The sequence below is a fragment of the Arvicanthis niloticus genome, chromosome 1 (genome assembly GCF_011762505.2).
Source record: "Arvicanthis niloticus isolate mArvNil1 chromosome 1, mArvNil1.pat.X, whole genome shotgun sequence".
NCBI lineage: Eukaryota > Metazoa > Chordata > Mammalia > Rodentia > Muridae > Arvicanthis > Arvicanthis niloticus.
The window spans coordinates 132,682,496-132,702,864 of NC_047658.1; the positions used below are offsets into that span (position 1 = coordinate 132,682,496).

General features: G+C 44.1%; 1 protein-coding gene across 2 annotated transcripts in view; it reads left to right on the forward strand.

The window, feature by feature from the left end:
- Dock8 (dedicator of cytokinesis 8) overlaps window positions 1-20,369 on the forward strand; it is a 192,763-nt gene that overhangs the window by 84,751 nt on the left and 87,643 nt on the right. For both annotated transcript variants that reach the window (XM_034504951.3, XM_076918617.1), the window contains 5 exons: window positions 1,711-1,791; window positions 2,716-2,875; window positions 4,516-4,652; window positions 6,718-6,811; window positions 7,945-8,107. In XM_034504951.3, coding sequence (XP_034360842.1) covers window positions 1,711-1,791; window positions 2,716-2,875; window positions 4,516-4,652; window positions 6,718-6,811; window positions 7,945-8,107 — 635 coding nt within the window. The remainder of the gene's footprint in view (window positions 1-1,710; window positions 1,792-2,715; window positions 2,876-4,515; window positions 4,653-6,717; window positions 6,812-7,944; window positions 8,108-20,369) is intronic.

Below are 20,369 nucleotides of genomic sequence, written 5' to 3' on the forward strand. Positions count from 1 at the left end.
AACCCATTTCTTCTTTTTCTTTTTCTTTATTCTTTTCTCTCTCTTCCTTCTTTCCTGCCCCCTCCCTCCCTCCCTCCCTCACTTGTACTTGCCTGCCTGCCTTCCTGCCCTTCCTTCCTTGCTTTTCCTCCTGTCATGCTGGGCATGGAGCCCACAGCCTTGTACATAAAAAGCAAGTGCTCTGCCATTAGGCTACAGTTCCAGCCCTGAAAGAGTCTTAACAACTACTCAAGGTTTACTTTAAAGACCATGTCTTTATTTGTTGAATTCATGGAAGTTAAGCCTCTCTTCAGTTCGATCTACGGAGCCCTGCTGGTGAGCTTTAGGAGGAGAGGAGCCATGTTTCCTGTGCTCACAGCTGTTGTCCCCAGCAGCCAGCACATGCAGACCTTTGGAATAGATACTGAGTGAGTGAACGGATGAACGCTGGCGCTCAGAACACTGGTCAGTTTCTGGCTCGAGCCCTTTGCGCCCATGTTTCCAGCTTGCTTCATCTCTCAGGGTCAGCCTTCTCTTACACTGCTGGCTATGGCACAAGCTTTTAAACCTCTTGTGTAGAAAGAGACTTTCTATTGGGACGAACCATTGTCCATTGAGCAGCTCTGTGAGACTTCCTCTGAAACTCCAGTGCACTCACCACCATCACTAGGATAGTCAGATAAATAGTTTCTGCTTCACTTATGCCTGTTAAGAGTGTGTGCCCATGGCCTGTGTTGACCAGATTTCTGCTTCAGGTGTCTCAACTAATGACACAGGTTTAATGGAGCTAAGTCTTAGCGTCTAAGTTTCCTTAAATTTTCTTTGAGTAAAGAATTGGAACATTTCAGATTTCTCCCTTTCTTTGCCCTAAACATGGTGCCTGTATTCATGACAATCGATTGTCAACTCCTTAACTTGAAGTAAGATAGAAGATGCTTGCGAGTGCTAGCATTCATTAGCAGACTGAAAAGACAAACCGTCTCAAGGCATTTCCTTCTAAGTCTGTCAAATCTCTAACAGGAAAGCAACCCTAACAGGAAATACAAAGGCAGAATTACAGGCCATTTAATCTGTTCATTTATTTGTTTTGTGGAAGGTTTTAGTTCCAGGCCTGACTTTTACGGAGACCATGTCTCATTTTTACTTTGTAAGCAATAATAAAGAAAATGAGCTTTTCACTTCCTACATGTATCTCCTGGGTTTTGTTTTACAAAATAACTTTTATTGCATTTTTATTGTGGATATAACACATGTTTACTGTTTAAAAAATAGAAACTTCTCATCAGCAATAGGAAGACAATAAAAAACACACATAATCCCATCACATAAAGAAACCACGGTTAGCATTTGCTGTTATCTTTTTAATATGCTTTGTACCTTTTTCTCCTCTGAAACTCTGTCATAATTTCCACAGTGTGTGTGTGTGTGTGTGTGTGTGTGTGGTTTTTGAGACAGAGTTTCTCTGTGTAGCTCTGACTGTCTTGGAACTCTGTAGACCAGGCTGGCCTCAAACTCAGAAATCTTCCTGCCATTGTCTCCCGAGTGCTGGAATTAAAGGCATGTGCCACCACTACCTGGCTCCATGCTATATTTTTTAAGTCAGAGAGAGCATATGTAATGAACACCCTATGTCACTAAATATTGTCATTAAACATGATTTTTATGGTTGCATAGATCCCATTATATAAATATAATTCACCCACTTTGTTTTAATGTTATTTTTGTTGGTAGATTGAAAAGGTCCTTCAGCAAGGAGAGATCGCAGACTGTGCAGAACCCTACATGATCATCAAAGAAAGCGATGGCGGGAAGGTATGGCCTATTAAGTACTGGGAGCATCTTAGGATGAACTGATTTTCAACATTTCCACAAAATGGTGGAGTTAGACTGTCATACTTTCCATTTTAAAACATGGGTACATTGTATTTTCATGAAAGAGCACAGAGAAGCCAGTTACTGACAAAAAAAAAAAATTAAAAGAAAGATATGATTGAACACCCTAAGAATATGACTTGGCCAGTGTGAACTCTGGCTTAGACCAAGCCACACACCTGCTGCCTTGGTTCCGAGGCGCCACCTCGAGAGGGATGCCCCGGCCCCATAAGCAGAAGAGGGCAACAGCTCCTGGTTTTCCTCAACAGTACAAGGTATTTGTTGTCTTACGCAGGATTAGTAGCTGGGAACCAGCTCGTCATTAATTAGCACATTATAGGTCCAGATATTTGTGTTTTAAAATCTGTTAGTGTGAATTTAGGAAGAACTCCTGGAAGCATTATCACCAGCAGTGACATTGTGAGGAATAATTAGGAGTCTTTTTAGAATTTTAAAGTAGCTTTTGGAAAGTAGATTCTCTTGGGACTTTGATAGATAACATACTAGCATTTCTCTCCCAGGCTTTTCTCAGGGGAATTGAAGTTATCTAGGTAAACGATGTGTTTGCCTGTTGGCTGCTGTAACAAGCCTAGGGCATGTCTTCATAGCAAAAAAAAAAATGTCATCTGCTAACTGATTGCTGTCCATTAGAAAAAAAGAATCTCTTCCTTCTGTAACCTTTGCTTCCTTATCAGCTAGACTTCAGCTGTTGCTTTCCTGTTGACTCACCCCCGCCCCGCCCCCACCAGACCCATCAGTGTAGCTGCTGTCACCCCCCACCCCCTGCAGGCGGCTGACTTGGTGCTGATGGGTTTTTTTGTTTGTTTATTTATTTCATCTTGTCTCTTTACCATCTTCCTCCAGAGTAAAGAAAAGGTTGAAAAACTAAAACTTCAAGCTGAATCCTTCTGCCAACGTTTGGGGAAATACCGGATGCCCTTCGCCTGGGCCCCCATTAGCTTAGCAAGCTTCTTCAACGTCTCCACCCTTGAAAGGGAGAGCACAGATGTGGAGCCTGGGGTTGGTAAGATCTCCATCTGGGACAGGAAAGCAGAGGGCTCCCCCATACACCAGCTTCGAGGTTATCTGCTCATTAGTAAGGACCTGGGGGAGCTAGAGGGTGTGCGGGTGGGCGTGAGGAAGATCATAAATAGAACTGCATGTGCTTGGTCAGTGACCGAAACGATTCTGGTGAGCAATTATGGAGCCTTAAGTACACTCTTATACTAAGAACTTTGTATGGCGTTTTAAGCCTTTAAAAAGTTAATTTTGAGCAGCCATCCCATCTCAAACATTAAAATGCTTGAAAATAACAAGAGCAAGCGGTGAGGAGGTGCACAGTATGTTAAACGAAGACACCATGGTTGGCTTCCACACAGAGGAGTGGGCACTGACCAAAGCTCTGAAGAGCAAAACTCTTGATTTCTCAGCAAAATCTCTAGTCTCCTAAAGTCTGTCTTGCCAAGTAGAATGAGAGTAAGCCGCAAAAGCAGCCCGTTGTTGCTGTTCTAACTTAACTGCACAGAGACCCCTTTTCATCACCTCTCCATAAATGTGAACCAGTCATGTCTACAGTTTCAGGGTGGAAAAGTCCAGGTGATTTTAGTTTTCAAGTGGACCCACGTCCACCACCTGTGGTGAAGTTTCTGATTTCCTAAACACCTTCATACTCTGCAAATATCTGAGTCTACCCTGGGATGTTTCATACATTCCTTGGCTCTGCCAGTTCTGAAATGTTGCCTTCTGCAAGGAGTGGAGGCCAGGGAGGGTGTTACTGTTGCTGCTCTCCTGGAGTTACTGTTGCATAATCACCAGACAGAACTGCATTCTTTCTGATTTGTCAGTAAACTTCACCCCTTCTGACCTTCACATCCAGTTTTTCTAAGGCGGCTATTCTATTTTTTGACGTATTACAAAAAGTGTGGAGGAGCTCCGTGGGCACCTCAAGTCCAAGTAATTCAGGCAGAGGGCTTGAGATGTTAGTTAGGTCTAAGTTGAGGATAGTTCAACTTAAGCACTGAAGCTGATTTCCTAAAAAGTAACCAGAGACCCAGCACATTACAGTTTAGAGTTTAGGTAGCTCTCATCAGCATACAAACCAGGCATAATAGAACATTAAAGAGCTGTGCTTTCTAGGCAGTGGACTATTCACAACAGAACAGGCTTGCAGGATATAAGACACAAGGTTTCAACCTGATTCTTCCAAAGAAACAAGAAATGAGGAAGCTATAGTTTGAGAGCCTCAGCCCTTTCTGGTTTCCAGTGAAAAGGTCAACTAGGGCGCTTCTGTTGCCTGATCCACACTAGAACAGAGGCAAACTGGATCCAGAATGTGCACAAGCTGGTTTGAGTCCCCGGTGCTTTCAGGGATGCGTGAGTGTGTGCTCTCCCAGAGAAACGCACGTGTAAAAGCAAAGCAAACACTAGGCTGACTCAACAGCCTGTCAGCAGACTGCACTGGCTGAGTCCAGACGCTTGACACATGGCCACCTCTGTTCTCCAGCAGGAAGGACTTAGAGCCACTAGGGCTCTCTCTACTCTAGGAAGAATATTAGGGTCTTCAAGAGGGGGACTAAGGAAGGCTGAGCCCTGTGGGAGGATGGTGGGTTCAGCAATAACTGGTGTGTGTTCTGACATGTAAGAATAACAACTGCTTTCCTCAAGGGAGAAACTCTGTGGGTGAGAGGAGGAGTTTGTCCCAATCCAGGAGGCCTTCGGAGCGAAGCCTCTCCTTAGAGGAAAATGGAGTTGGATCCAACTTCAAAGCCACCACCTTGGCCACTAACATCTTCTTCAAGCAGGTATCTGTTTCTGTTACAGTGCAGTTGAATTTGATTGTATTGGTGAGGGTGTTAGAGCCAAAGGAGTAGTGTAATGTGATCAGAGAAGTTAATTAGTGCCATCTGTTCAGCTGGGTTGTTACAAAGATTAGAGCACACGCAGGTGTGTGGAAGGCCAGTTGCCACAGGTCAGGAACTGTGTGGAGTTGATAGCTAATCACTCAGCAGACTTTTTCTCTGAGGGAGCAAAACTTAATTCTCTGGGGCCTGTGAAAAGGGGACACACACACACACACACACACACACACACACACACACAGTGGATAAAGCAAGACTCCAACAACTTTATTTTTTTTTCTTAGCCTTTTTATACCTAAGACAAAAATCCTCTATGTAAGAAAAAAGGATCATATAGCCACAAGTAACATAGTCTCTAAAAACAATCATCACAAAAACATATTCTTCAAAAACAGATTAAAATCATTACACAGAGAGAAATTACATGATTACAGATTATATATTCTTCTTTTGAAACCCACAACTAACTGAACATTTCTCATCTATCTTTCTCTCCACAAATCTATCCTAACCTCGAGGCAATAATTCTTTTATCATTGATTAACAAAGTTGAAGCAAGCCAAGTCAATATTGTAGCTAGTTTTCCCCTATGCCATCTGACAACAGTTTTGTATTTACCAAGAAACAAATCATTTATCTTATGTCTTAGAATAATTCTCTATTCTCATACTCATGATAGGATCATTTACTTTTTGTTCCTAGCAATGCCTTTTCATAGTGCACACCAAAACCTGTGACGATATCCTTAGTTCACAAGATCAAGGACTGAGAGCCAACCTACAGTGTTTTCTTTAAGCATTAAACTGCCTCAGACCTTCCTTTCCACAAGTACGACTATGTGCTAGTAATGCATGAGAGCTCACCATGCCCCTTTTCTAGCCTGTATAGCCCTCAGTACAAAGAGAGGACACATTCTACTTTGTCTTTGTTATATATGTTCCTGGCAAAACCACTTAAACCATCTCTTGAACCTTCCTTATCAACTACCCCAACTTCCTAAAACTATTTAAATCAAATCAGGAATTCTGTAAAATTACTAATTCATTGAAACAGCGTTACTCTATGAAAGTTCATCTTCATATTGGTCTGCAAGAAAATTGCCTAATAGAGTGGGTGGGCTGTCTCCCGTGAGGCAGTCACACCAAACGATAGGCAATGAGAGTCTCCCCAAGCCCATTCACATCATGCTAGATACAGAAGGAATATGGCAATGTCAGACATGAGAAGGCACAGCCCTAGCAAGAAGCAATCCAGAGACAGTCCTCCTGGGGCTGTGCCTCTCAGTGTATCCATCACAGCTGTGTAAACACAGTGGCCCATCCCAGAAAGCTCACTTGCACCTGCCACAGGTCTGCCCCTGGCCAGACACCTCCCATGGTGGGCATGTGGAGGTTGGGGCTTACACACACCTTCCTTATTCACAACAAAGGTGACACAATGAAATCAGAAAGAAAGATGCTTTTCCCATCTTTGTACCTCTGAAGAAGTGAGCTTGTTCAGCATTGTTTCAGAGACTAAGAGGAGTTTCTGTTCATGAACATTACAAGGCAGCCACATGTGACCTTGGCTCCTCAAGGTCAGATGGCTGCCTAGGAGAGCAGTAGAGACTGTTTGCAGCAATGCTGATGAGAGGTTGGCTGAGAAGAGCCTGGGGCAGTCGTGCTTGGACTAAGTGATTTCAGAGAGACTTGTTAGAATAAAACAGATAAGCTAAGTGTGGTGGCACTCAGGAGACTGAGGCAGGAGGATTGCAAGTTTGAGGTTACCTTGAGCTACCTAGTGGGACCATATCTCAGGAAAGAGCAAAGAATGAGGGAGGGAGGGAGGGAGGGAGGGAGGGAGAGAGGGAAGAAGTGAGGAGAGCAGAGGGAAGGGGAAAATAAAGAGAGAAAGAATATGCAAAGGTAATCATTTTAAAATGGCTTTCAGGGAGAAATCTTAGAAATAGCTGGTCCCAAGTCCAGGAATTGGCAGAACCTCCCCACTAACCCTAAGCATCTCTTGGCAGGAGGGAGATCGCCTCAGTGATGAAGACTTATTTAAGTTTTTAGCTGACTACAAGAGGTCTTCATCCCTGCAGCGAAGAGTCAAATCCATCCCAGGTGTGCTTGACTTCTCTTTAGCATCGCTGGTCTAGTCTGCTTCTGTTGCTATGATACGGTGCTGGTCAAAGGCTACTGGGAGGAGGGAAGGGCTTATGTGGCTTTACTCTTCACATTGTGGTCCATCATCGAGGGAAGCCAGGGTAGGAGCTCAAGACGACCCTTGTCTCAGGAGCTGAAGCAGCAAGTATGGAAGAACGCTGCTCACTGGCTTGATTCCAGGATCATGTTTGGCTGCCTTTCTTCTGCAGCTCAGGCCCACCTGCCTAAGGGTGTTCCTGCCTGCCCTCAATGGGGTGTGCCCTCCCACACTAATTAGCAATCAAGAAAATACTTCACAGACTGTTTGATCATAAGCCAGTTTGATCCTGACGGTTCTTCAGGCTGAGGTTTCCACTCCCCAGGTGATTCCAGGTTTGTGTCAAGCTGTCAACAGAAGCTAGCTATGACACTCGTGAACTATGCCCAAACCATCTGTGATTGACATTTCCTGTTTGATGCTTTCATTTATAAAAACTGCCGAGGGCAAAATGGATTTTTGCATTTGAAGAATCTAAATTGCTGTGCATTTTTGACAAGTCTATTAATGCTTTCTCATTCATAAAGGATATATTCTACAAATAATATGCTTTAGATCTGGTCTAATCATTTGAACACATCAACAGCCCCTTATCACACAAAATGTTATATGGAAGTCTGGTATTTAAAGCGAACAGGATGATTTGGCAGACGAATACACACTTACTTTCAAGCAACTGCCCATATGCTATTTCTATACAGCATGTGCTGTTTCTGTATTTCATTGACACACAAGGTGAGAGACCTCAACCCAAAGCCCACCAACTTTTACTGCTATCAATACCTGAAAGTTTTTTTAACCATATATTGCTGTAATGTGGTGGATCTGGCCCTTCTAGTCAGCTCCTACTTACTGTATAACTCCTTACTTTGGTTTTATAAAATGATAATCTCAAAATTTATCATGACAGGCTTTTAAAATCTCAAATTATAGGAAATTATCTGGGAACTCCAAAACACATATGCTCCCACAGCTCACCCAACACAGTAACCCTGGGTTCCTTCTTGACATGACAGGTTTCAGTAACTGTCCTTTCCCTCATGGCTTGCCCTAGGCTCACTCAGGCTGGAGATATCCCCAGCACCCGATGTGATGAACTGCTGCCTGACACCTGAGATGCTGCCAGTCAAACCCTTTCCCGAAAATCGGACACGGCCACACAAGGAGATTCTGGAATTTCCTATCCGGGAAGTGTACGTTCCTCACACTGTGTACAGGTGAGACATGTGGGCCCTTGTTTGGATAATACACTCATCTCTCCAAACCCAGCCTCTCTTCCTTCCTCCTGAGTTTGTGGGGAAGCTAAATGTGACAGCTTGGAACCACAGAGGACTGAGGTCGCTTCTAGAGATGCTTTGCCTAATGCTCTGTAATAAGGATGCATTTTTTACATCATAATTGCAGTAGATTCTACTGGATGTATTCTTACCAGAAATGAAAAAAAGAAAAGAAAAATGGAAAGGAAACCAAACCCATCACCCTGGCTTTCTTCCATGCAGACAGTGTTTAAGGACAAGGGGAAGCCAGGCAGTGGTGGCACATGCCTTTAATCCCAGCACTTGGGAGGCAGAGGCAGGCAGATTTCTAAGTTTGAGGCCAGCCTGGTCTACAGAGTGAGTTTCAGGACAGCCAGGGCTACACAGAGGAACCCTGTCTCGAAAAACCAAGAAAGAAGAGAGAGAGAGAGAGAGAGAGAGAGAGAGAGAGAGAGAGAGAGAGAGAGAGAAGAGAGAGGGAAGAGAGAGAGAGAGAGGGGAAGGAGGAGGAAGAAGAGGAGGAGGAGGAGGAAGAAGAGGAGGAGGAGGAAAGAAGGAAGGAAGGAAGGAAGGAAGGAAGGAAGGAAGGAAGGAAGGAAGGAAAAAGGAAGGAAAAAGGAGAAGGGGAATGTGACTGGAATGCCAAAGTTGTCTAGGGTTTCACACAGGCATGGTGTCACATGCCTAATTCCAGGGCTTAGGAGGTCAGCTTGGGCTTCATGGTGAGCTCCAGGCCAGTCTGATTACAGGCAAAAGCAATACCAAATGAAACACACACAGGCTTTTAGCTGAAGATCCAGCTCTATCCAGGAAACCTAAGTCAGTTTAGACAGAAATATTCCCTGGATGCTGCCCAGTGTTTTAGTGTGTGGTTGTTAGGCTAATGCAATAGACAAAATCAAAGGGCTATCTTACTTTGTTTCAACTAATTTTCTTGTAAGTGTCACGGCTACCATACTAAATGGCAAAAGAGTGAGATACCATAGAACTGAAGGTGTGGTTGCTCTCTTTCCAAGTGGCCTCATGCCCCTGACTCTTAGGGAATTTAAAGAACCATCTGACAGTGTACATCTACCCAAAGCATTGTTTCGAGAGGCTTCTGAAATGTGAGGGAGAGTGCTGAATGAAGCATCATTTCTCAGCCATCCTTGTGTGGGGTTTGCTTTCCATATAAAACATCTCATCAGGTCTTACTGCTCTCACAGTCAGTAATGGCTTGCTGTTTGTGGTACTTCTTTCCCTTGTGGCTGAAACCAAACACCTGACAAGAAGCAACTTAAGGAAGGAAAAAGGGAAGGATGGAGGGAGGGAAAGAGGGACTCAGTTGACTCACAGTTTGAGGGCATACAGAGAGTGGAAGACATGATGGCAGTGGCTCATGGTGGAGGGCTGTACAGCTGTACAGAGGACCACCTCACATCATGGTCAAGTGGAAAGCAGACAGGGAGCAGGCAGTCGGGGCTGGCCCCCAGTGACACACTTCTACTGGAGATGCTCCACCCACTAAAGACCATACCTTCCAATCAGCACCCCTTGCTGTGGACCAGTATTCTCAGATACAGGAGCTTGTAAGGGACATTTTGCCTTCATACCACAGCCCATGCTCTGCAACTACTATCATGAGCTTATGTGTGCCTTTCTACACACACACACACACACACACACACACACACACACACACCTCTGCATACTGATGCTGTTATGTTTATATTCATATGGGCCTCACACTCTACATATTGTGTGCTTTGGGTTTTTTTTTTTTTTCATTCAATTGTGTTTTTCTTTTTTCTTTTGAGTCTTACTATGCATCCTCACATTTTATTAACTCAGTGAATTATGCTCAACGTTAGTCATGTTGTTGTGTATTTAACCAGTGAAAACTTCTAAACAGCTTGTACTTTTTTAAAATATGAATACTGATCTATGTAGAGCCATATTGGTTTTCTTGTTACGTACTATTCCTTTGACTAAAGAGGCCATATTTTATTTATTCAGTCCAATTGGTAAACATTTTGAGGTTTTTTTTTTTCACTTGCCTTTTGTTAAGTATTTGTGGGTTTGAGTGTGCGTGGGGATGGGGGAGGGGGCGCAGAGGTCCATTTGGGGAGCTATACACCTTGTTTATTGAGACAAGGTCTTTCACTGGGAACTGAACTCAAAAATTAGACTAGACTTTCTGCTCAATGGCTCTCCTGTTTCTGAATTCCCAGCATTAGGATTGTAGACAAATGATGCCACGCTTGGGTTTTCCATGGTAGAAAGAGGGTGTCAAGCCAAGGTTTTTATGTTTGTATGACAAGCACTCAGCCTACGAGCTCTCTTTCTAGGTGAGCTACATCTCCACAAACATTTGTGGTTTTCCTTTTAAATTCTCTGGGTGAGCTGTCTCTCTACCCTAATGTTTGTGGCTTTCCTTTTAAATTAATTTAGTTTTATGTGTATTTGTGTCCTGCCTACATGTATGTCTGGTGTTCATGAAGGCCAGAAGAAGGCAGTTCCCCCTGACTAGAGTGACAGAGCATTAGGAGCTGCCATGTGGGTGCTGGGAATTGAACATGGTTTGTCTGGAAGAGCAACCTGTACTTTTAGCTGCAGAGGCATTCCACCTAGCCTCAACATTTGTGTATTTTACTCGTTCATTCCAGTGACAGATTTTTATCTTGTCTCTCTGTGAATGTGTGTGAAAAGTTTCCTTAGGAATATGCCTAACAGTGAAATTACTGGATTGCAGGTGACATTTGTTTTTAGTAACTTTCATATTGTTTCTTTTTCAAAAAAAAAAAAAAATGAATAGTATATATCCTCCTAGCAGTTCGTGAGAGCTCCCATCTCTCTAGTCACTCACCCATGCTTTCCTGTGTGACATGCAAGGAGTTTTAGAGCCAGCCCACCTATCCCTGCCACACATGCATCTTACAGGTTCACTCATGTGAGGCCTGGAAAGGACAGGTGACCAGTGAGCTAAGTAAAAAGTTACCATGAGAAACACACTCAGGTGCCACACAGTAAGAAATGGAGTTCTTCCTTCTGGAGCTTGTGAGGCAACAGGACCCCCAACTCTATCCTTCCTGAAGCAACTCCTCATTTTCTTCAACACAAAGTCAGCCTTCAGTCTCCCTCCTTAAAGAGCCAAGTATTTATAGAAAGTCATTCCATTTCTCCACTCCGTTGAGGAAGATGAAGGCATGACCATGTTTGCTTACAGATTCTGTCTCCATCTTTGTGAAAACTTTATCCTTTAATTGGAAGAGGAAGCTTGTAGCATGGGAATAAACTTGTACCAAGTGAATTCTATAGCTATCCAACTGGTCCCCCAACCCCAGCATTTAATCACCCACAGGAGTCATTTACTACAGACATTATCCTTTAATCACATAGCTGCAGGATTTGGAGCGCATCTGTGCACTGAGCCATTCAGAGTGTGCCAGTGCTGAGGACAAGTCTAGGCAGCTTACCCTGCACCCAGCATGGCGTCCTGAGAAACAGGCCTGCAAACATAGAGCTGCTGGTCTTTGGTTGTGCCATAGAATGGTTAAGGCCACTCCTCTGAAACCAGGCCTTCACTCTTAGAAGCGATGGAAGGCACTTCTTTCCAGGCTGGTGAAGGAGAATCCTGTTCTTGGCTCTATGCTACTGTACCTTAACATCATGCTTGTGGAAACAGACATGTAACAAACTTGACCCGGAATCGTTCAACATGAAAACTTCAAGGAATTTAGAAAGCATGTTGCCTTAACTTCTTATGGTGTTAAATTTTAGTACTTCTTTTATGGTCCTCATGTGCTGAGAACTTACATCTGATCCACAAGCAAAGGAAGAGAAACAGATAGCTGGGAATGGAGCCGGCTTTTAAACCTCAAAGCCCACTTCCAGTGACACAGCTCCCCAACAAGGCCACACCTCCCAATCCTTCCCAAACAGTTCCACCAACTTCAGACTAAACATTCAAATGTATGAACTTAGGGAAGACATTTCCATTCAATCGCCACAAAATTTAAGGAAATTAAATACATGAAAATGGACTCCGAAGAACACATCAATTCAAGGATAATTCCTTTGAAACTTAATCTCACGAATGTGATATATGGCTTAATTTATAAATACTTTATATAGCTATCACCTACAGAGGATAAGTGCATCCGGTATGCCAAACAGTGAATGCTTCCATGGACAAAGCCAGAAGTTCAGGGTCAGATTTGTCATTTTCACCAGACTGTGGCACTTCCTTGCAGGGAAGGGAGGGAATGTCAGAAGTCAAACCTTGCCTTCCTCCCTCCTCCTCAGGTAACTCCTTTGTTAGCTGTGCCTCTTCACTGTCTTCTGCCAAGCTCATTGTGGATGACCATTCTAGTTGAGTCCTGTGTGGACTCTACCCCAGGTACTTCTACCAGACACAAGTTGCTATAAGAAAAGGCCAAGGCTCATCCCAACAGAGCCACTCAGCCTTCTCAAGCACGGAGCATTCAGAATATGAATTCTGGCTCAGATGGTGGGGATCACTTCACATACTGAGAAGTGCTACTCCCCAAAACTGACTGGATCTCTCACATCAGAGACCGTGGTCTTCTGAAACCACATCCAAGCTCTCACTACCAACAGGAAGGATGGATTTGACCCTCAGTATCAATGTCTATGAAGGGACTTAACTAGACAGGTATCCTTTGAGACTGACCCAGGAAAACAGCTCTAAGAAGTCACCAAGAGAATTACAAAAGTGGGAAGCTAAGATTGACAAAGAAGACAGTCCAAGCCTGAGCTTGCATTCCTGTCTCCATAACCAGACTTTTTTTTTTTTAAGACTAGCTGTTTGTTTAAGAATACATTGGAACAACTCCCAGCATATTTTTCCTGATGCCCAACACAGCTGGCAGTAGACGTACCAGCTTCCTCGTGGTAGGAACAGAATAAAAATAGTGTGAATTGGGGCCCAGCCCCAGCAAGACCTCTATGGCCTTCTTATCAGGTGGCTGCCGCTGTGAGGGTGTGCAGAGATCACAGGCTCGGGGTTTGTAATGAGCTTGTTAACACCATGCTTACCTTTTAAGTAGTGATTACATTAAAGCAAGCCACATAAAGTGCATTTTCATCTCTCAGCCCAGCCTCCGAAGTCTTGTTTATCTAATTATTGGACCACTTTGGAGGACTGTGCTTGCTGAGAGCAAGCCTGTCAGTCAGAACACAATTTCTTTGATGGATAATTAGCTGTTTCCAGGCCTCCTCCTATTCAGCTGTGTGTTCTCAGACCAGAAAGTCTGATCTGGCCTAATAAGGAGGTGCCTCCAGTGCCCCTGTGATGTCTTAATGGATTCTGTGAGGCTAGCATTAGTGGAGAAGAGAAAGGCTCAGAGCAGGGCTGATTTCAAGTGATCATCAGGGAGCTAGGGTTTAGTGACTAGGATTCCTAGGAACCCAAGGTACTCTGGAAGAATTGGGGCAGAGGGCATGCCCTTGCATGGAACCTGATTGTTTTCAATAAGATAGACTTCCAGTTTAAACCCAGTTATCATTATTTCTAGAATGGATCTTTTCAGTACTGGAGGGAAGTGTGAGCATGTCCCACGGTGTCTGGTCGTACTCTGAAGGGCCCTGCTCAGGAGCCCCAGGAGCTGTCCTTTGTTAAAAAGTGGCTGTACCCACTGTGTCCACCGTCAGTTAGGTTCTCCACTATATGGCATCATCCAAAGGTCTGTTGTGGCTTAGAGCGGCCCGCCCCTTCATCCACTTGACTTGGGAAGCAATCCCAGTTTACACCTAGACTGCAGTCAAATGCATTTGTCAAAGAACAGGTAGTCTCTAACCCAGCAACCACATCCCTCCCACAGGAGGATGGTGCTTGCTCTTCATGCTGTGATGCGTCCGTCCCACTTGCCTGTGTGCTAACTCCAGCATCATTATCAAGGAATCTTGGTCACGCGTAAAAAGTTTAGACCTTGTTTCTTTAAACCTCCGTAAATGTGTCTCTACTGACATCTCTATCCAAGGCACCCTCCATTCTTCTTTGCTTCATTAGTTGTTTGAGAAACAACAGTGAACAGAAGCGATGAAAGGAGTGTTATACTCCATACCTCAGGCCAGCTGTGGACCACTGGAGGCAGCCATTCAATTATGCTTCCGTGCAGATGTGAACTGGATGTGTGTACATTTGTCCTATCATACATTAAAGAGCATGACCCTTGCACTCTCCTGCTTCTCCTGAGAAGCCTGGTGTGCAGGGTGCTATTTATGAATATTCAGAACTCCCTCTTGCTTTTTCAGAGCTGTACTCAATCTTAACATACACATTTTCCTGACTTATTCTGTGCTGAGGAAGGAGCCTTTTGCTTTACAATTATGTTATAATGGAATATCTTAACATACACACTTCATGCTTGTCTGTTTATTGGACAGTTTTTTTTTTGGTTTTTTTTTTTTTTTTTTTTGTTTTGGGGGTTTTTTTTTTTTTTTTTTTTTTTTTTTTTTTTTTTTTTTTTTTTTGGTTTTTGGCCTTTGAATAAGTATTTAAGGAGAGAGAAAACTTAGGCATTAGTTTTACTGGGCTTAGCAAGCAGTGGCCAGAAATCACTAAGAAACCATTTACCTCAGCTGGGCAGTAGGCAAAAATCAAGCTGTTTGAAATAGCCAAGGAACGGAAACAAAAATGATTCCTGGCTCTGGAACCAGCTCAGCCTCGTGTAAATGAGGGACACGGGGCCCACATCCTGATGTCCTGCTCCCAAACTCAACATCCCTCTTTCCTTCTAAAAATGGAAAAATTCAGAAGATAGCCAATGACCTTTCTTTACAGCCTTATAGTTTATTTTAGTCCTAAGCTCTGAGTTTAGTGCACCATTCAGCCACTAGAGGGCACAATTATCTCACTTCTGGTGTCAGGCAAGCAGCTGCCTTTTGCATTAGAAAGCAGATACACTGTTTTGTTAAAGGCCCACACATTTTTATGGTTCACCTCTTAAATACAAGGCCAAGAAAAAGTGAGGATAACCCCAGCGCTACAAGAAATCTGTTTTTTTTTTTTTTCAAAAGGTTTTATTCTGACTGCCAGCTCTGTCTTCTTTCTCAGCATTTAGCACTTTTTTGGGAAGGTGGAAAGAGGCTTAGATGTGCACCCCATGACACTCAGAGGGAAGTCTCCCTTGAGGTAGTGGTTCACAATAGGGTCTACTCCTTGGGGCAGTAGTGTGCTGTACAAACCTACACTTGTACAAACTCTCTGGTGCAGGAAGCTGAAGGAGAGCAAAGGATATGTGGGACGTGCAGATGGGGCAGTGAGGAACGTGAAGACAGGCTCTGTGCGTGGCCGCTGGCTGTACAGTTCGTGGTCTGGACATGCTCCTTATTTTATGCTCATCTGGATCTTCCATGCTTCAGTTGCTACTCCTGTATGACTGTTCTAATTAAAAGTCTTGCTTTTTAGTGGTCATAAATGCTATTTTTACCCCCATAGGTCCTACTTATAGAATTCAACAAGAGGTTCACAAGACCCTGTCTTTTCAGAGAGCCTCAGGTCAAGGCTCACTGAGGAGAAGGTATGGAGGGGTAATTAAGTGAAGGCAAATTCCAGCTTGTAGTTCACTGTGATGCTGGTTTGTCTAGACTAGAGAGAGTTCCCTAAAATCCGGCAGCCATCTTTGGTGTCTCTATTCTTACTAGTGTTTGTCATCACTATTTCCGACAGGGTCTCACTAGCCCGCTCAGGTTGGCTCCAGACTTCTGGGCTGAAGTGACCTCCTGCCTCTGCCTCCCAGGAAATGGGAAGTAAATGCACCTTTGTCTGCTTATTTGTTTATTTCCAAACTAGGCTTCAACAGGGCTAACTCTCCTCTGACGGATTAGCCTTCTGAAGGACTATTCTCTCTTCTTTTTCTGATGTGGGAGAGAGAAGGGGACCTTCTGTTTTTAAATGTTTTCACCCTTAGTTTCAACTTTCTTATCTACTGAAGTCCCCAAGGGTCAGCATTCATCCACTCTTCTCTCTAGAACAGAGATATTAAACAGTTCTCCAAGAATGGATGCCCTGTGGTTTCAGGCCTCCAATGGCCTGCCCTTGGGCCCTCACAGCGGGAATCACAGCAACCAAGAGATGCTGTGTAGGGTTTTCTGAGGGGAGGAGTGGACGTGGGTGGGAGAGGCAGACAACACCACAGGTACAAATCCACATAACAGGCCTGCAGGAGGGGGAGGCCTGGATTCTGACAGTATAGTAAGACAATGTTTTTTTAGTTTTGTTTTATTTTGGGTGCTGGAGATGGAAGTTGAGGCTTCCTGCCGCTAAGCGTACCACTGAGCTGCACGCTCAGGCCCGGCATAAGAAACCATGGCAAATCGATTAGACGTATCTTTTTAAATTGAAAAGTAAAATCATTTGCCCACTAGATTAAAATACCAGAGAGAGTATAAGGACACAAGAGATGGGTCTGTCCTACCTTTTCTACTTCATATTCTTGCTATATTTATTTCAAAGTATGAGTTTAGAGCTATGCAACTGTTTGTGGAAATATAAACAGGATGGTTTAATAGGGACAAAATCGGAGGGCCTCGACTTAATGGCTCGTTGCCTTCTAAAGCATTTGCACACTGAGGCTAATAGTTACATTTAGTGGTGAGAAAATCCCGTGCACATTTCTAACCTTTCCTTCAAACTTTAAGACCAGGCCTTGGGCTGGCGGCAGAGGGGAAAGGGAAGGCAGAGGTGAGGATGGGCAGAGCTGGAGAGAGACAGCTCAGTGATGAACATTTGCTGTCAAGCATGAGGACTTGAATTCAAACCCTAATACCTGCGCCAAAAAAAAGCCAGTTGTGGCTGTGTATGCAACGGTAACACTAGGAAAGGGGTAGGAGTGGGGGGTGACTGACAGGAAACCCTGGGGGTGACAGGAGACCCGGAATACAGTGGAAAAACGATAGAGCAGGATGCCCACATTCTCCTCTGGCCTCAACATGTATGCATATGGCACGAATACACACACATATACCAACAATGCTGAGCTGACAGTTCCATGGGTGTCACTTGAAAGGGGTGATGTAGGTCCCCTATCAGTTCATCAGATTTCAGTTTTCTGATGTTCCTGTAATCAGGTCACAGATGGAAGTCGGATCAGCAACCATTGTTGTAGCTGCTGCTGCTGCTGCTGATGATGATGATGATGGTGATGATGGTGGTGGTGATGGTGATGCAGCTAGCTCCTCAGGCTCCTCTTCTTTTCTGTCTCTCTACCTATTAGCATATTTGGTGTATTCTAGCCACCAGTTTCACAATGACATCTTTCCAAGTGTATCATTGTTGGGTAACCATGTTCACCCCCCCCATTACATTTCTCTGCTCCTCTTCTTCCTCTTCACAATATGAGAGAGAGAGAGAGAGAGAGAGAGAGAGAGAGAGAGAGAGAGAGAGAAAGTGAGAAAGTAAGTAAGTCAGGGGATGTTCATTCCACAGAGAACAACATGAAATATTTATGCTTTTGTATCTGGCTTACTTAACAGAAAGATCTCCAGTTGCATATCATAAGCTCCATGATGAGTCGGTGTTAATTGGGAAGATGTGGCTACTGTCTTGAAACAGGCTTCACGCTTAACTGTTTCTGCCTGAATTCTCAAGATGGACCTCTCTCTTCACCCCACATAGCAGGGCTTCCTTTCCATTTTTTGTTTTCCACTAAGTCCGTTATGAGTCCGTACTTGACCTAACAGACCACTGAAAACGAAAAATAAGCACTGATAATGACGTGAACCCACACTCACAGAACGGCAGGGCAGGGTGCAGCACAGGCTGAGTTTGACTTTTATGAGCCCTGTGACGTCAGTGAGAGGCTGTCAGAAGGAGCCTACAGGAATCACGTCTTAGTTACTGTCCTATTGCTGGTGAAACACCGCGATCCCATGACCAAGGTGCCTGTTAAAGCATTTACGTGGGGGCTTGCTTACAGTTTCACAGGGTTAGTTCATGGCCATCATGGCAGAGAGCAAGGAGGCAGGCAGACATGAAGCTGGAGCAGTAGCTGGGAGCTTCCATCCTGAGCCACAGGCAGGCTGCGGCAAGAGTGAGACTGGGCCCGGGTGTGGTTTGTAAGCTCAGAGCCCACCCTTAGTGACACATCTCCTTCAGCAAGACCACACCTCTTAACCCTTCCCAAACCGTCCTCCAACTGGAAATCAAACATTCAAGTATATGAGCCTCTGGGGCCATTCTCATTAGAACCCATATACTGTATGTGCAAAAGAAAGGAAGGGACATCCATCTAAGCCTGGGCAAGGTTGATACACAAAATATTTTTTTAAAAGTTTTTGGCAGTTTCTGAAAAAGTAAGCTACACCTTTGACCTGGAACTTCTTAGCCTAAATAAGAGGAAAATATCACAGTCAGCTATTGGGCTTCCTATGTCTGCAGATTAAATACAAACCAATTCTCTTGGGCCAGTGCTTCTTGAAGTTGGATATGTCAGGCACCATGCTTGTCATGCTGACTCCCAGGTGATGCAGATGTCACTTGTCTCTTGCTCCTCTCTGGACAGCTGGCGATGGCAGAAATTGTAGAGCATTCGTAAGTGTGTGTTTACAAAGCATACTTACACTTAAAAAAAGACAGACCTGTTAGGTTGGTAGGCTCCCTAAGTAATTCCACAGCACATAAAACACTAAGCTCCGAAGGCGGGGCCTGACGGCACCTGTCTTCAAGGCCAAGGGCTACCTAGAAGAAACACTGTCAAAAACCAAAACCAATCCGAGTTCTGAGATTTCTGACTTGACTTTGTTCTTTGTATATTTAGAAACCCAAAGCTTCTCTCTGACACCGAGGGGCAGCACCTGTACATTGTAAATGTGGATTAATGCCAGCCATTCCGATTACATCTAAAATAGATTTCCCTGGAAGTGAAATGTGAATGGCAAACTAGAATCACCTTTGCAGCTATCTGCCTTGCTGAAATAGTGTACCTGGATTGCCAGTTTCCTTTGAAGGCTTGCATCAGGGCCATGATGCAACCACAGATGCTGATGTTAGTAGGCATTTGGGCATCTGCTGGCATCAGTCTTGCCCTCTGGCTGCTGAAGAAGTGAAGGGCACCCGCTTCTCTGTTTGCAGCGAAGCCTCTAGTGGGGGCGGTTGGCCCACCTGCATCTCCACTGCAGCAGTGCCTCAGCCCTTCGGCTTTGCCTCCGAGGTTACTTTGAAATGGCCACAGCGCTGCTCTGAGAAAGCAGAGAGCTTTCCTGTGTGAGGCTCTTCTGGTGGTATCACACCAGGAGGATCCAGTACAGACCATCTGCTTTAATGCAGGCTGTAGCACCAGTTCACTATTAAACCAATACATATGTCTCAGGGTAAAAGAAAGCTAATAACACAGAAAAACTCATTTCTTCATTTTTACCTTAAAAAAAAAAATAAAAAGAAGAAGAAGTGTATTGACTCTCTGTAGACAGAGAAGGGCCAAACCACTAAAAAAGTGAGTGTTCCCCTGCTGACCCTGCTGACGGGGTGCAGTTTAAGTGGGGGGCAGGGGAGTGAATGAGCTGATTCCTAGAAGGATTTTTGTGTTTGTTTTTAATGTTGTTTTATCTCCCTGTTGATTTATTAGCTTCCATAGTCACAGACATCTGTATAGTATTTCCACACACGTTTTAACTGAGCCCCCTTCACCCCCCATTTCCCTGTTCCCTGTTCCTGCTAAAGCCCTTCTGCCCCCCCCCCCAGAACTCCCCACTCCACTTTTAAATCACGTGTGCTCTAGTACCCAGCCATCTTTGAAGGTTCCCTTTCTTGTCTTCTGACCTCTGTTCGCCCCCCCCACACACACACACTAACATAAATATGAACATAAATGAATTAGAAGCTAAGATCCACATATGAGAGTAGGATTTAGCATGTGTCTTTCTGAGTCTAGGATACCTCACTTAATATATTTTACAGTTCATCTTTTTTTTTCCTGAAGCTCTCATAATATAGTTTATAGCTGAATAAAATTCTGCGCATATACCATATTTTCATTATCTGTTTATCTGTTGATGGACATCTGGGTTCGTTCCATTTCTTTCCCATTGTGAACAGGGCTGCTATGAACGCAGATGAGCAGGTATCTCTGTGGTAAGATACAGACACTTTTAGGTGTATGTATGCTCAAGCAGTAAAGCTGGGTCATGGGGAGTTCTATTTCTGGGATAGAAAAAGCTATTTTTCTGTCCCCAGCTTCCAGAACCCATATCTAAGACCTAATATTTCCCTAGGCTGTAAACA